General features: G+C 36.9%; 1 protein-coding gene across 4 annotated transcripts in view; it reads right to left on the bottom strand.

Annotated features, from left to right (window-relative positions):
• MAP2K4 (mitogen-activated protein kinase kinase 4) overlaps positions 1-17,327 on the bottom strand; it is a 136,546-nt gene that overhangs the window by 16,028 nt on the left and 103,191 nt on the right. For all 4 annotated transcript variants that reach the window (XM_025428354.3, XM_025428355.3, XM_025428353.1 and 1 more), the window contains 2 exons: positions 16,574-16,701; positions 475-552 (listed from right to left, as the gene is read on the bottom strand). In XM_025428354.3, the coding sequence (XP_025284139.1) occupies positions 475-552; positions 16,574-16,701 (206 nt within the window). The remainder of the gene's footprint in view (positions 1-474; positions 553-16,573; positions 16,702-17,327) is intronic.

Below are 17,327 nucleotides of genomic sequence, written 5' to 3'. Positions count from 1 at the left end.
AGATTCCAGGTAGAAACTATTTTCATGCACGTGAATTTATATACCTAATACACATGCTGCACAGAGTGTTACCACACACACCACCCACACCTGAGGTGGGAGGAGCCAGTCACTGCTGCACTGACTACAGGTGAGCTGCCCTCTCCCTGTCCTTGTCCCTGGTATGGTTGCTGACTCCTAATATCTCTGGCCAAGAGACCCAGAGTAACATCAAAGAGCATGCATAAAACCTTGAGGTACACTGCATAAAATCTTGAGGGGGACCATCAACTGGTTTGAACGTTAGAGTAAAACATATACTTTATTTCAACAACTAGAAGGCACAGTCCCTGTGATTGTAACCATAGGAGAAAACTAAGTAAAAGTCAAAGATTAGAAGAGGAAGGGAAAAAAGCAGTTCTTACAAGGGGTGGAAAACTGATAAAATTTTCTTGTAATTTTAAATTTCCTACTACACTATGAAGACGAACATACCAATGTGATCCCCAAACTCCAGACATCAGAGCGGACGTCATATCCTTGTCGTGATGCACTCGGGTCTATTCTTTCAGGCTGGAACACAAAGAGAAGTCATGGTCATTAATTATGCATACTCTCAAGGAGCAGGATGGAAGCAACAGCTGGGTAGGGAGCTGAAATGCCGGCACACTCCTAGAAGAATCCACATCTAGAGTGAGACTTGGAGTAACAGGAAGCCATTATTATACTGAAAACCAACAACAACGACAAAACCCAACCCAATGGCCACCTCCATACAAGGAACACACAGCAACTCTTCTAATTTTTCCCCCTAAGGACTCACCAGCATTTACAAACCGGAAGCTGAGAACAAAGAAAAAAGGAAGAAAACTGGAAAAGTGAAAAAAATAAAGAATTACAGGGTCAGATTAGTAAGCAAGTAGTGGTAAACAGATTAAAACAAAACACTAGGTCTTCTCCATTTCACTGAATAAGATCACACCACAATATATCTGAGATACAAGAGCAAACATGAGCTAAATTCATTATAATTATTCCATCCATTCTTCATCATAAAGCTAAATGCATCACTATGCATATCTTTAAGGATATCTATTAATCATTTTTAACCAAATTAAGGTACTGTCAAATATATTCTCCTATTATGCTAATAGCAAAATGTGTAATCTCTGTGAAGGGAGCATTCTTTACATTTCCTTGAAATAAGGATCATTATTTCCCTGAAATAAGGTATAGAGAAAAAGAGAACCAGTAGCACAGAGCTGAAAATGGTCCTTAGCTAAGCAAAAATTACTGCTATTGAAAGAAATGTCCAGAAGTATAAGCACTGACTGTGTTATAATCTCTGCCTCTCGGCAACAACTAGTTTGGAAACCTATTTTACATAATTTTTGTTTTGAACAGGGTACTGTGACTGCATAAATATTCACTGGAAGCTACTTAATTTTTAGTTGTAAAAATACATATTTACTTGATAAGATACATATTACATAAAAATTCCAGATAATCCACCAAGAAAGGAAAATACTCTGTACAGCAACAGAAAGACACACATTTTTCTCAAGCTCACGTGGAACATTCACTGATAGAGACCATGTGTGGGGCCATAAAACACACCTTATTTTTAAAAAGAGAAATCATACAAAGTATATTCTCAGATCACAAAGTCACTAAATTAGAAATCAGTAACAGAGTTATCTGGGAAATGCCCAAATATTTGGAGATTAAACATACTTCCAAGCAACACACCTATCACAGAGGAAGCTCAAGAAAAAGTGAATAAACAAAAACAAAACTCTGCACTAAATGAAAATGAAACAGACCTTATCAAACTTTGGGAAATGCAGTGGGAGTAGTATTCAGGGGGAAATTCATAGCACTGAATGCAAATACTAGAAGACAAAAGAGATCACAATCAATACCTCATTTTACAGCTTTAAGGAATTAGAAGAATAAGTAAAATAGACAAAAAAAAAACAAAAACAAACAACAAAACAAACACACCACACACACACACACACACACACACACACACACACACACACACACCAAAAAGACAACAAAAACCCGAAAGGATTCTTTGGAAAGATCAACAAATTTACAAACTCTCAGCTCCACTAACTGAACAGAAAGGACAGACAATCAGATGGCTAAAATCAGAGCAAAAGTGGGGATATGACTACTACTCTTCCAGAAATAGAGGAAATGGACACTTGAAAATGAAACCTATCAAAAATAAGAGAGAAATCTGAATGGCCTTAAAATTACTTTTTCAATGAATTTGTTATTAAGAACCTTCCCACGAAGAAAAGCTGAAACCCAGGGACACCTGGGTGGCTTAGTGGTTGAGAGTCTGCCTTTGGCTCAGGGCGTGATCCCGGGGTCCTGGGATTGAGTCCTGCATTGGGCTCCCTGCAGAGAGCCTGATTCTCCCTCTGCCTGTGTCTCTGCCTCTCTCTGTGTGTCTCTCATGAATAAATAAATAAAATCTAAAAAAAAAGTCAAAACCCAGATGGGTTCTGGTGAAAACTCTTTCAACCATACAAGGGAGAAATAACACCAGTCTTACACATATGTCTCTCAAAAAATGTTTTATGAGTCAACATAATAACTTACAGAAACCTAAGAAAAACATTACTACACAATTCATAACCCTCATAAACACAGACACAAAAATTGTTAACAAAAATATGAGGAAATCTAATCGACAACATGTGAAAAGAAAACAATCATGACCAAGTGGTGTTTATCTCAGGAATACAATACTGACTTAAAACTTGAAAAAAAAGTGATGTACCATATTTACAGAAAAATGAAGAAATATATCATCATCTCCATAAATGTAGGCATCTGACAAAATTCAAAACTCAGTTCTGAGCACACTAAGAGAAAAGAAGCAAGCTTCATTTCACAAAGGGCGTCCAAAAATCAGCAAGAGCAATCATATTGACCTGTGAAATCCAGAACATTCCCTTTCTAATTAAATATGGAACAAGGTACAACTTGTATTCAGCATTATTTTGGAGGTCCTAGCCAATACAAAAAGGTAAGGGGTGGGGGGAGCCACTACCTCCACTCACAGACACTTAAAGTTCAACTGTTTACACAGAAAATCACTACTAAAATTAATAGTGAAACTAGCAAGGACACAGGGCACAATGACAAAATAATGCAAATCGTCTGTATTTATCAACAAAAAAATACTGGAAGGGGCACCTGGGTGGCTTAGTCAATTAAGTATCTGACTCTTGATTTCAGCCCAGGTCATGATCTTGGGGTTCTGTGATCAAGGCCCACGTCAGGCTCTGTGCTCAGCATGGAGTCAGCTTCTCCTTCTCATCTGCTCCTCCCTTCTCTCTCAAATAAATAAAATAAATAAAATCTTTAAAAAAAGAGAGAGAGAGAGAGAAATACTGGAAAATACATTTTTAAATTCCATTTACAATAGTAGCATCAAGAAACATGAATTCCTTAGGAATAAATTTAAAAGGCACACAAGGGTTCCTATACTGAAAACTACAAACACTGCTGATAGCAAAATGACCGAGAAACAGAAACAGCAGGTACTGAAAAACTTGGTAATGCCAAAATATCCACTGGTGAATGGATGAATAAACTGTGGTCTATCAGTACAATGCAGAACTTCTCAGCAAAAAAAATAAAATAAATAAAAGAATGAACTAACACAACAGCATGGTTATCTCTTAGACATTATGCTGAGAGAAAGAAGGCAAGACACAAACCAGTATATAGTGTAAGATGACATTTAGATAAAACTGGGAAAAGCAAATCCAATTACACAGAAAATAAGACCAATGATCTTTTTTTGGTGACAGACATCAATCAATCTCTTGATTGATGAGGCAATTACATGAATAACTACATTTCCCAAAATCTGAAGTATATATGTAAAATGGATGCCTACCATTTGTGGTACTGGTGTTTATTCTGAAACTGCTGTATGTTTATGTCAAAGAGGTGGAATTTCTAGCATGTGTGTGCTAAGAAAACTTACCCAACTCCTGTAAATAAGTCAAAAAAGGATTCCACTTCTTTTCATTCATACTGGAGCACTGACAAGCCTACCCGAGGATTATTTATATGTCCTTTCATTTTGCTTGATATTTATTATTCATTAGGGCCAGATACTTAAGTTACGTGATTACCTGTATATTTTTGTCCATGAGGGATGCAAATGATTTCTGTCTAGAAACCCCAAAGTTACTTCCTTATGGACCTGGAGATGATTGGCAGAACTGTATTTGAATGAGCCAACCCATCCTGGCATTTCTTCCTCAGGGATCATAAATATTGAATTACACAAATGTTCTTGAGCTAGTCTCACTACCATCCTGTCTGTCCAGTGTTCTTATGAATGAGTTCAATGTATTTTAGACAACTTCTTTCTTTACTTGTATGTATAATATTTTTAACATTTTGAAAATTATTCTTTGATAGGAGTAGATATTTAAGATTCATGAAATTAATTAAAGACCCTGCATCCTAAATCTAAACCCAAAGTACAGGCTTGAAAAACAAAAAGCTTTTTAAAAATATTAAAGTTTAAAGGAAAACATCAACTCGGAGAATAGGGTATGTAACATTAACAAAAATAGCAAAAAAAAAAAAAAGATTAAAACAATTTTATATCCAAATATGTATATATGTATATAAATAAATATATAACTCAAGTTACACTGTATTGGAATATATAAAATAAAAACCAAAAAATAAGGAGAAACTGACAATAGTAATAGTAATGTTTCTTGGATTAAAGAGACAAAAAAAGAAGTGTTGAATAAATGTAATTAATAATACAGAGCAGGCTTTTTCCAATATTTCATTTTTAATTGATCATTGATCATGCTAAAAAGAATCTCAGTATGTCCCAAAAGGTAGAAGTGTACAGGCTAAGAAGCTTTGAAAGGAATAAGAGATTTTTAAAAATCAGTGAAACACTTTGTAGTGGTTAGCTATGATGTGTAACAAATTATCCTAAAACTTAGTAGCTCAAAACAACAAACGTTTATTATCTCACAGTTTCTGTGAGTCAGGATTCAGGGATTATTTTTGATGTGTGGTTCTGACTCAGTGTCTCATGACTGTACTCAAAATGTTGGGTAGGGCTGACTTTACTGGGTCTGGAGATTTATCACCAAGTTCATTCACACGGTTCCTGGCAGGAAGCCACAGTTCCTCACCACATGAGTTTCTCATAAAACTGCTTATGTGTCTTTACAACATGGCAGCTGGCTCTCTCCAAAGTGAGCAATCCAAGAAAGAAAGCAAGCTACAATGCTTTTTTATGACCTACTCTCAGAAGGGACACAATGTCCTTTCTGCCATATGTTCTTCATTAGAAGTGACTTGCTAAGTTCAGTCCATGCGTCATGGTCTCCACCTTTTAAAGGGAGGTGTATTAAAGAAATAGACAAATTTTTAAACTACCCCACATTTGGATATTAAAAACATTCCAGTAAATAGTTCTTACATCTAAAATTAAAAGCAACTAAGAAGATAAAAATATGTATGTGTATACATGTACACAAGTACACGGCCTACAAGTATATGCTGATGCTGAGGAAACAGTAAAATTTCACAGGTTTTCAAGAATTCTCTATATTTCCTCAAAGACTCCTGGTTAAGATGGATTTCAATCTAAAAGAATGAAAACTATGCCAGCACTAATGTTATGAAGTCTTGGGAAACTGTTTTAAACTTGAGGTCAAAGATGTTTCGCTCATGAGATAATCATTAACTTTTTACCATATGAATAAAGATGGAAATTTTCCCAATTTGATTGTTTAAAGCCAGCATAGCCCATGTTAAACCTTCACAATGTGAACTATAAATCAATCCCACTTAAACACTGTCATGCAGATATTATAAATATTAACATACCAAATGTAAAAATATATTAAACATATAAACTATGAGCCAGGTAGGGACTATTTCTCCAACACCAGAATGGATCAACCACAGGAAATAGATGTTACTGTGATAGTCATATCAGCAGCAATGCAGGGAGAAACATTTCCTCATGGACTGAATGATACCAAAAAGGCATTTAATAAAATTTTAACAGCTGTTCCAGATTCATTCTGATCTCTCTCACACACATTCACACACAGAAATTCACACAGAGTTAAATCAGAAAAAAAGCATTTGCTTTCAAGACCAAGAAACCGCAAGAATCCTACTATCAATATTGTCATTCAACATTGATCTAGATGCTCTAAGCAAAGCAACAGAAGTGAATGTGAGAAAAGTAAATACACACACAGGTATGAGAAATATCAATAAATACAAGGAGGGTCAAGGCAAAATTATTTGCAGAATGGTACCTTGAGTACCATCTGAAACCTATTCAAAAGTGAGGTAGATTAGTAATTTGGCTGGTTATAAAATTAACATATCAATCTAAATAGCTTTCCTCTGTATATCAGCAATTATTAGGAAAACACATTACATTTAAAATAGCAACAAAAAATTGTCTTAGCACCCAAGAACACAGCAGGGAACAAACACTAGAGTCTCAAAGGGCTCACCATCTAGTCAGGAGGAGATACATAAACTAAAATAATCAGGTGGTGATAAGGGTTACGAAGCACAGCAGGGTCAAGGAGGGAAGACAGAAAGGGAGGGTATTATTCAGATGTGATGGTCCATGAAGGATTATCAGGCATGTGATATCTGCTCCAAGACCTAACTAAAGTGAAAAACTGGCACATTAAAAATATTCATAGGGGAAAGAGTTCAAAGCAGAAAGAAAAGACCCCGAGGTAGGAATATTCTTCCATATACATATGGAATAGAGGTCGGTGCCATGGCCAGAGCTGGGCAAATGAGGCTGAAGGTAATATGAGGGCAATTCAGAAAGATAGCTGAGGGCAAGATCACATAAAGCCTTAAAGGACCATTATGAGGATTTGGGGATGAGTGTTAAGCAGAGAGATGGCACAGTCTGACAATGCTTGGAAAGGACAACTGGCCACTATGTTGACCACAGACTGCGTAGTAGAACAAGGTTAAGCAGGGAGACCATTCTGGAGACTACAGAAATCAGGCAGGTGAGAAATGTAGGTGGCCGGACCAAGGAACATCCATAGTTTTTAAGAGGGTGGGTTCTATGCCTTGAAAGTAAAGCAGACAAATGTTTGTTTATGGGAAGGATGCAGAATATGGAAAATAAAAGGAAATGAAACTTCAAAGTCTGTGCCCTGAGCAACTGGAAAGAGGAGTTGATATTTACTGAGATACAGACCAACAGGGGTTGGCAGGGAGGGAGCCCCCAGATCTTGTAGGGGGCAGAGAGGTGATATGATGAGGTCAAGAGCTTGGCAAAGGACTTCCTATATTAATCACTTCTATAGGATCTCAGAATGGTTATAAAGTAGGAAACCAGATACTTGACTTTGGAATTACAGGTGAGATGTGGGCAGGAAAGAAGTTATCACCATTCACCATACCTGAGGATCCACAATGTGACAGATGCTACACTTTGATGAACAAAAGAAGCAAAGTATTAATCCTAAGGATTGGATGAATTCTCTAAAAAAATTTCAGTAGTTAAGAGAAAAAAAAGAGATTGAATGCTCAGCCCTGGGGCATACCAGTGTAAGGAGACTGGGAAGATGAGAAAGCCCTAGAGAATCAGGAGAGATGGGCCAGGCAGGAAGGTAACCAAGAGCAAGTAATGTCAAGAAACTAAGTGACAAAAGTCCTTCAAGAATATAGTATTTCAAACATTACAGGAAAACTAAGGAAGATCATGACTCAGAATTCACCAGGGGCTTCAGCAACATAAAAGACAGTGTTCACTCTGATAACAGTAGTTAAAATGAGGTGATGGGACAAAAGGACCCACGAGAATGGGTTCAGAAAGAATTAAAGGAGAAAAAGGGGGCGGCTGGGTAGCTCAATGGGTTGAGCATCTGACTCTTGATTTTAGCTCAAATTTTGATTTCAAGGTCATGAGGTTAAGCCCTGCTTTGGACTTGAAAATAAAAAACGGAGATAAAGCACACACAGTGGGTATAAACAAGTATTCAGAAATGACAACAAAATTTGAAAGAACTTATTAATAAATGCATACAGCCTGTTGGAAGGAAAAATTAACAAGAAACATTAAGATAACTGGAGTGGATGGAGAAAAACAACATATTCTTCATTGAGAAGACTCAAGAACATAAAAATGAAATAACCAAAGGAATTTCTACATCTAATGAGATGCCAATAAAATTCCTGAGTTACTTTTAACAATGATACACCATTCATATGAAAAATACAGAAATATGACACAATGCAGTTCAGAAACACTCCCAAATCCAAGGATTTAGTGTAAGAGTATTAAGTCCCAACAATGGAGTTTGAATAAACAGATAATTAAAAAAAAAAAAAAAAAAAAAAAAAAAAAAAAAACTCTTATTCTATAGGTGAAAAGGATTAACAGGGCACTTGTTGCTATGATCCCTGAGTAAATGCATAGAATTGCTGAGTCATTATATTGTATACCTGAGACTAATACTACCATATGTTAATTATTCTTGAATTAAGAAAAAAAAATTAGAGCTGTCTGCATGGCACAGTGGGTTGAGTGACCAACTCTTGGTTTCAGTTGAGATCATGATCTCATGGTCATAGGACTGAGCCCCACATCGGGCTCTGCACTCAGTGCTAAGTCTGCCTCAGATCCTCTTTCCCCCTCTCTCTCCCTCCAGTTTATAGTCTCTCTCCCTCTCAAAGAAGAGGCTCCCCATGGGAGCACAATGCGGGACTATCTTCTTTTAAAGATAAATAAAATCTTTAAAAGAAAAGAATAAAAAACAAATTCAGAGTTTAAAAAAATTCTTAGCTGGTTAACCATCTATGGGCAGAAAAGTTATACTCTTTCTTCCCTTTGATAACACACCAATACCGATCACAGCAGGATTAGAAACCCAAAGCATAAAAAACAAGAGCCTAAACTTAGGTACTCAAATGTGACTCTGCAACCATGTCTAATCTTGGTATAAGAAAGATATTTCAAGATATGCTAACAGCCAGAAACCATAAAGGTAACACCAATAAACTCACCACATGGAATCTTTCTACTTCTGTAATTGAACCACAAAATTATGTAAAAGTTCAAGACAAGGAACAGCTTCTGGGAAAACATATGTAACCTAAACCTAATAAGAAAAGGGTTAAAATTCTCATATTTTACATCAGTACAAAAGATTGGCATCTTCATAGAAAAATGGGCAAAGGTTAATACATAAAAGTGGCCAAATGTAAGAAAAAATGGAGAAGTATCTTTCTCAATGATTTTAAAATACATAACAAAAATCCCAGCAAATTTTTCACATATCTCATTCTGACCTATCAACTCAACAAAGATAAAACCGTAACCCAGAATGATACCTATTTAGAAAACACACCCTTTCAATCCTGCATTGTTTTCCCAAAGGTATCAAGAAGCATGCCCCTTTTATAGCCAAGGGAAAACAGAAAAGAGTTGTGTAAAGACACAGCTTAAAAATTTTGCAGCAGTATTTAGAATAACAAAACACTTAAAAAACCATATGCAGGCAAAAATAGAAAGCCAGTTCATTTTTAGTGGCTAAATTCATTATATATGAAGATGCATCGACCTGGAAACATGCCTGCAAAAGCCTACAGAGCAGATGAAAAGCATATGTGCAAGAGAAAAATACATTTACATAAAAATGTAGGAGGACATATGCTCACAGCAATTTTTTCTCTTTATGAATGAATGATGGGTAATTATTTCTCCATTTTACTAGTCTGCATTTTATCTTTTATATATTGAGCAGGGACATAATCTTCCAATAAAGAAACAGTTATAAAAAATACCACATCTATAATACTATCAATAGTAGAGTTCTCAAACGTTGAGTTATTTCATTTGACATTTTATTTATTTTTTTAAGATTTTATTTATTATTTATTTATTTATTCATGAGAGACACACACAGAGAGAGAGGCACAGGCAGAGGGAGAAGCAGGCTCTATGCAGGGAGCCTGACATGGGACTCGATCCCGGGACCCCAGGATCATGCCCTGGGCTGAAGGCGGTGCTAAACCGCTGAGCCACCCGGGCTGCCCTCATTTGACATTTTAAAAACAGGTATAATGCAATGGGATTTCAAAGTCACCAGGAAGGGAAAATATCAAGCCACTGAGGATAAGCTGTTCATCTCAAAGTTACGGGTACAAACTAAAACTTTTCTGTGTAAACTACACAGAAAAAGTGACACATGAGCATCATTTAAGAATGTGCATGTATACACATATGCACTCAAGAGAGAAAATAATCCAATCTGGAATCTTTCCCTGAATATTCCAAAATGTTTTACTAGGCAAAAAATATTAAGAATCTATAAAAAATTCAAAATTAAGGTAGAAAGCTCTTCTAGAAAAAAACCATCATGAAGGTGTCTGGGTGGCTCAGGTAGTTAAGCTTTTGCCTTTGGCTCAGGTCACAATCCTGGGATCCTGGGATGGAGCCAAGATCCTTGGACTCCCTGCTCAGTGGGAAGTCAGCTTGTGTTCTGCCCCTCCCCCATCTCATGTATTCTCTCACTCTCAAATAAATAAATAAGATCTTTATAAAAGAAAAAAAGAAAACCATCATGGACTTAATGCCCAAAATGGGGGTAGGGGAAGTCTGTTGTTTTCTAACATTCAGAAATAAACATTCAAACTGCTAAACAAAGAAAGGATATTGGTTACTCACTCGCAAATCCCCATTTCCAAAGATGACAGCAGTGTTATCCATGGACAGTTGTTTCCTAAGCTTGATTTCTGTGAAGTTAAAATTCTCAGAGACTGTGCACCTCAAGCACAGTCGCATTACTGGCCCAAAGAAGGGTGGCCTCCAGTTGCTGTTCCTTTAAGGGCTTTCCTGAGATATAATCCACACATGATACAATTCACCCACTTGAAGCACTCAATTCACTGGCTTTTCCTATATTCTCAGAACTGGGCAACCATGATCAGAGTCAGTTCCAGAACCCTTTCCCCACCCTACACTTTTGGCCACACTATCTGCTGTACTGCAAACTCCCTCCACCATCAGATCTGCTCATCTATTTCTATTGCTATAGGGAAACCTGGACTTTCATATGAATAGAATCATAGAGTATGTGATCTTTTATACCTGGTTTCTTCCACTTAGCATGTCTTCAAGGTTTACCTACATCATAGCATGAATCAGTACCTCATTTTTGTTTAAGGCTGAGTAATATTCCCTTGTACACAGACCACCTTTTGTTTGCCCATTCATCCACTGATGGACATCTGGGCTATTTCAACCTTTTGGCTATCACACATTCATGTAGCTGAGTGCTATAAACATTCATGCACAAGTTTTTGTATGGACATGTGTTTTTATTTTATGAAAAACATTTTTCTTGAAATAAAAACACATTATTTGGATTATTACATACTATACACTATATGTATTGTTTTTCTTTTATTTTTCTCATTTAAAAAATCTTTAAACCAAGAAGAACAGGGATCTAATTGATTGACAAAGCCGTAAAAGCAATAGCTAGCCACCCTGAAGAAAACTTATTTTTTCCCAGTTGAAAAGCCTGAGACAGTTACAGCATTTATGATACTACAGAATAAACTGTTTTCCATAGACTAGAAGCTCTTCCAGTTATTAATAAGCATGCCACAATATGAAGTGGGTCTCACTGACGAATATTTGGGGAACACTAGATTTAGAAAAGTTGTTCCTTATTGAGATTTTTCTCAGTACTTTTAATTCCTGTGCTGATATACACAATGTATCTATACCACTAAAAATGGCACATGGTAGCTCCCAGTTAACTGACCCTACAAAGTTTTCTTGACAAACCTGTAACATGTCATCCAGAAATAAAAATTTTAAAAAGCCACTTCGTACACTATCTCCCAGTTATTTGAACAGGATTAGTGTGAAGCCATACTACCTTCATTAAAAGTGATATATAGAATGACACAGCAACAAAAGCAGAAGAGGTAACTCCAAGGGACCATCCCTCCAAAGAAACATGAAAAAAATAAGGAAAAAAACTGTCATAGCCAACTCTGTCAGAAATCTAAAAAAAAAAAAAAAAAAAAACCAGAAGTTTCTAACAACCAAGCAAACAGTGAATCAAGAAAAAGCCAACTTAAAAGTGGTAAGTAACATTTGCAGCATTTTGACTTGACCTCATCCCAATCCCTGCTCCAGCTCAACAACAGTCTTGAAGATGGTAGCCAGCATTCCCGGGGTCGGACCCCAGACCCTGGGCCCAGAGGGAAGAGGAAACAGAGCATTAAGAATTGTGTTTGTTCCAACTTGTCTGAGGGCAATGAAGAAAATAGGTGGTGGTGCACCCGCCCCTCTTCTGCCTAACTTGGAACACACTCAAGGCAGAAAATCAAAGGACGTTTCTCGAAAATGTCATAAATGAATGACCCGTGGATGGCTAGTGTGAAAGATGAAGACAGAGATATATTAGAGAACCAGAGGTTAAGGCAGATTTGTAAACAGTTGAGTCAAGCAGGAGTGCCCAAGCATAGCCAATCTGCAAAGACTAGAATATTTGGTGTTTTTTTCCTTTTGTTTTGTTCATGTTTTTTTTTTCTTTTTAGGTCCTGGTACCCAAAAAAACCTAGGGAAACTAAAAACAAAACTGTCAAAACACTAGCTGAACACAAGCTAAGAAAACGGACATCAGAGACCACATAGGAGTAAGAATACAGCCTCTAAAAACAAGACGGTTGGAGGAAAAAAATCACTAGAGAAACAGCTAACATCTCACAGAAAGGAGCCAAACAAACCACAAATAGAAGAATCGTCACATTTTATTTCCAAAATTACAGTTTAGTTCCAAAATCACATTTTATTTATTTATTTGAGAATCTCAATAGAGAGATTAGAATAGAGGGAGAATCTCAAGCAAACTTAAGGGGCTCACTCTCATGACCCTGAGATCATGGCCTGAGCCAAGAGAGTCGATTGCTCAACCAACTGAGCCCAAGCACCCCCAGAATCACCACATTCTAATACGCAAAATGTCCATTTCTCACACACACAAATACAAAGCGTGCAAAGAAACTAGAAAGTATGACCCATTCACTGGAGAAATGAACAGGAACAAGAAACTACCTGAGGAAACACATTGACAAAGTCAGATAACCCGGATGAAATAGAAAAATTCTTCAAAGCACACAAATTACCAAAACTGACTCAGAAGAACTAGAAAATCTGAACAGACTTGTAACAAGCAAAGAGACAGAGTTTGTAAGAGAAGCCTCTCAACAAAAATAAGTCTTATAGGGGCACCCGGGTGCTCAGTGGTTAAACATCTGCCTTTGGCTCAGGTCGTGATCCTGGGTTCCCAGGATCGAAACTCACATCGGGCTCCCCAACAGGGAGCCTGCTTCTCCCTCTGCCTATATCTCTGCTTCTCTCTGTGTGTCTCTCATGAATAAATAAACAAAATCTTTAAAAAAAAAAAAAAAGAAAAAACTCTTATAGGGACTGGTTAATAAGTTCTTTACCAAACATTTTACCTGAATGGCCTTCCAAAGAGAAAAAAAGTGACCACCATTGTTTTAGTCTTATATACAAGTGGAAAATGAAAATTATATCCTGATGAATCCAGCTTTTTGAAACCAAAGAGAGAAACAAATTACAGGTGAATGAATGTGTATTTCCAAATTTGTTGAATAGAGATCAAAGGAGGACACAAACATCAACAATTTCTTGATGTTGATGAGCTATAGCTTGGTCAGATTTTCAGGCCTAATAGGCTATATGTATTTTAAGAGGAGATTAAGCCAGGGTTTGAGAAATCCCCAAGATAAGTGAATTGACATATTTTAGAAAGAATTGCTATGAAATGAGTTCTTACTTCAACTATTAATTAAGACTAAGTATCTTACAAACTAATACAGATGGGCTCCTAGCACAGAAGAAGAGGTAGGTACAAGAGGAAATGCTCCTCAAAGACAGGGAAGCTGGTGTAACTTTTTAGAAGTCTCTTCATGTGTTGGAGGACTGCAGAGGGGAAGCATGTGAGGCTAGTGGGTGAAGGAATCCTTTGAGAATGAAAAGACCATCAATTACTCATCTGGAGAAGAGGAACAAAGAAAAAACTGTGAGAAAATGAATTTCTATTTTACAAATGTCTCAACTGCTTAAAAGAAAAAAAAATCATCTCTATAAGCATTACCATTAATGAAATAACCTAACAGGATGTGTTTTGTAATGTGACGCAATACGAAGTACCCATCATCTATGAAATATCCATGCTGAAAAAATTTATAGCCTGACATTACTCATGAGGGAACAATAATCAGACAAATCCAGAATGTGGGACATTCTTGGGAAATCTGTGTGTGAACAAGGTGATGTCATGAAATTCTTGTAATTATTTTAAGTTTCTGTTTTAGGTGTGGTGATGGTATTGTAGTTATGTAGAAGAGTGCCCTTTTTTATGAGAGAAACACACACCAAGTGTTTAGAATGACATTCGTGATATTTGCAACTTACTTTCTCATGGCGCAGAACACATACAGACACATACATCTGTGTGTTTATACACACACACCTCGATGAGGGAGGTGGGAAGGTCCCAAAACGTTAACATTGGCAATTGGTTTATGCAAACACTTGTGTTTCAACTCTACATTATTTATACACCATTATGTTAAATAATCCAAAAGAAATATCACAATTCCTAATTCCTATAGACTAAAGACAAATAATAAATCTTAAATAAAAGACAAGATACATTTCTGTGTTTTCTGTCAAGGTACATCAAGAAGAGTCAAGCCACCACAAGGCTGGTAATAAAATGAATGTCAATCACTCTTATCCATCTATAGGTCTCAGAAAGACTAGAATGGACAGAAGCATTTCATTTAGTTCAGTAAAGATTAGAGGTTGATTCCAAGGTTGAAGAAGCTTAGCAGGGAAAGAAAAGCCCTATACCACCTGGGCCTGTGAACCTTATTTCTACATAAAAATTGAAAGTCTACTTCTTTCTTAAAAGTTACCTGAATTCAAATATTCAGCTCTAGTTGGTCTGCAATTATATTTTTTAAACCTGCATAAATCAGGGACGCCTGGGTGGCTCAGTCTGTGGAACACCTGCCTTCAGCTCAAGTCATGATCTCAAGGTTCTGGGACTGAGTCCCCCCATCCTAATGGACTCCCTGCTCAGTGGGGTGCCTGCTTCTCCCTCTCTCTCTGCCTCTGCTCATGCTCTCTCACTCTGTCTCAAATAAACATAAAAATATATATATATTTATATATAATATATATGTCTTAATATATAAATATATTAAAATATATTATATATATAATGTAGATACATTATATATATCTTAAAAATATATATATGTATATATATCTTAAAAACCCTGCATAAATCAAACATAATTCTTAGTCAATGTCCCACTGCACAAACACCTGGTCACCCTTAATACTGTGATAAGCCCTACAAGTCCAGGTAACAGCTTCTAGTTCATTCTCAGGGTACATTTACTAAATGTGTAAATTATATGACTTCCCAAATGCTGCGTGTATAACATTTTTATTTCTTACTTTTGAAATTGTTGTTCCATTTAACCCTAATTATCATGATGAGCCCAAGGCCTTCCAAATTTTCCCAATAATCTGCCTGGACAGTCAACATCCACAAAGTCCAAACTTCATATGAAAGTTTCTTTTTGTACAAACATACACACATGCACAAGCACACACAAATCCATAAAGACCACAGCCAAAACTACTGACAGGAATGCCTCAATAGTCTGCACAGCCTATTTATCACCACTTAAGAGCTGTGTACTAGTCCCCAAAGAATCACAGCCACATTAAGGAAGACACCAACATCTAGGGGAAGCGCTTAAAATATAGACACTAAATTTCTAAATACAGAGATCAAAATCCAGCCTGTTGGAACAGCATATGTGTACGTGCTGGGGTAAGAGGAGTATGACGTGTAGAAGGCTAGGGTAAGTCTATCTCTCTGAGGGGAAACAGGCTCTAGGTTGGCAAATACCCAAGATTTCCACCCTTGAATCTTTCAGTGTGCTTCATCCACCTCTAAGGAAGGGACCAACAATATTCAGAACATAGCCTCAGATTCTGTAAGACATACTAATTCCACTAGGAACCCCGGAAACTCCAGTCTCCCATTCTTCTCCAACTAGAAAAGAAGCATCAGTGACTGGCCTATAGACCACATTATCCATGTGTTAATGGGTGATGTGGACGCATGATCCGTAGTGTCCATGATCCTACAATGTTATCTACAACAGTCAAGTGAGCATGTGGAGTGTTGGAAACACAGAGGCCTTCTGAAAATTAACCAACCATCTGGTGGATGAGTGGAATAAAGAAATACAATGAAACAGGAGTTCACTGGTGTAATATCAGAGTTTCACAGAGAAGCTAGAACCTAAGTTTGGTTTTTAGGACAGAGAAAAATATTTAGTATGGTGAAACTGCATGACCAGTGGTAGACCCCTTAGAAGGAAAGCACCAAAGGGCACAGGCTCTCTGGGCAAAGACTATCAACCAGGAAAGTCTGGCCTTTGCACTTACTGCCATATATGGCCTACACCCGGCATCTCTTGTCTTGGCAATGGAGTCCACCAGCTGTCCACTGATGCCAAAGTCACAGAGCTTAATATTCCCACTCCTGTCCAGAAGAATATTGGAAGGTTTGATATCTGCAAGAGAGAGAGAAATGTCATTTCAAGTACAAGTGATCGATGAAATGAGCTACATTCTGAAGCACGTTAAGCAAAAATACCAAAAAAACCTTAGACTAGATAAGTGATCAGGTCCTTAAAAATTCAGATATAAAAGAAGATGAGGAAAAATGAGAAAACAGTGGTCTGAACACCAATGTTTAAAAACTCAGTATCAAAAATGCTTCATAATAAATGTAAGCATTCTATAATGCTTTGTTTTCATGGAAAGATTTATATTCATTTACTTGCTTCAAATTCATTACTTACTGGCCAAAATATGAACAATGAATTTAATCTACAAGAGTATACCAAGCTACTTTAGAGTAGATCAAAGACTAGCCACCTAAATGCAAACTGTACAAATTATACATCCACAATTTAAAGTTGAGTTTTATCTAACTCAGGAAAGTATCCAACCCAGTACATCTACAAGACCACAGCTTTGGGATCAGAGAAGCAAAGGTTCAAAACCTGGGTCCCAAATCCACAGCGTGACCTGGGGCAAGCTCCTTGACTTTGACTCAGCAATCATAATTTCGTCATCTACAAAATGAAAATAATTGCTAATCCATAGGGCTCTGGAAATTAAAAGACCTAATAAT

This window comes from Canis lupus, chromosome 5 (assembly GCF_003254725.2).
Source record: "Canis lupus dingo isolate Sandy chromosome 5, ASM325472v2, whole genome shotgun sequence".
NCBI lineage: Eukaryota > Metazoa > Chordata > Mammalia > Carnivora > Canidae > Canis > Canis lupus.
This window is presented reverse-complemented; position numbering and strand designations above follow the sequence as displayed.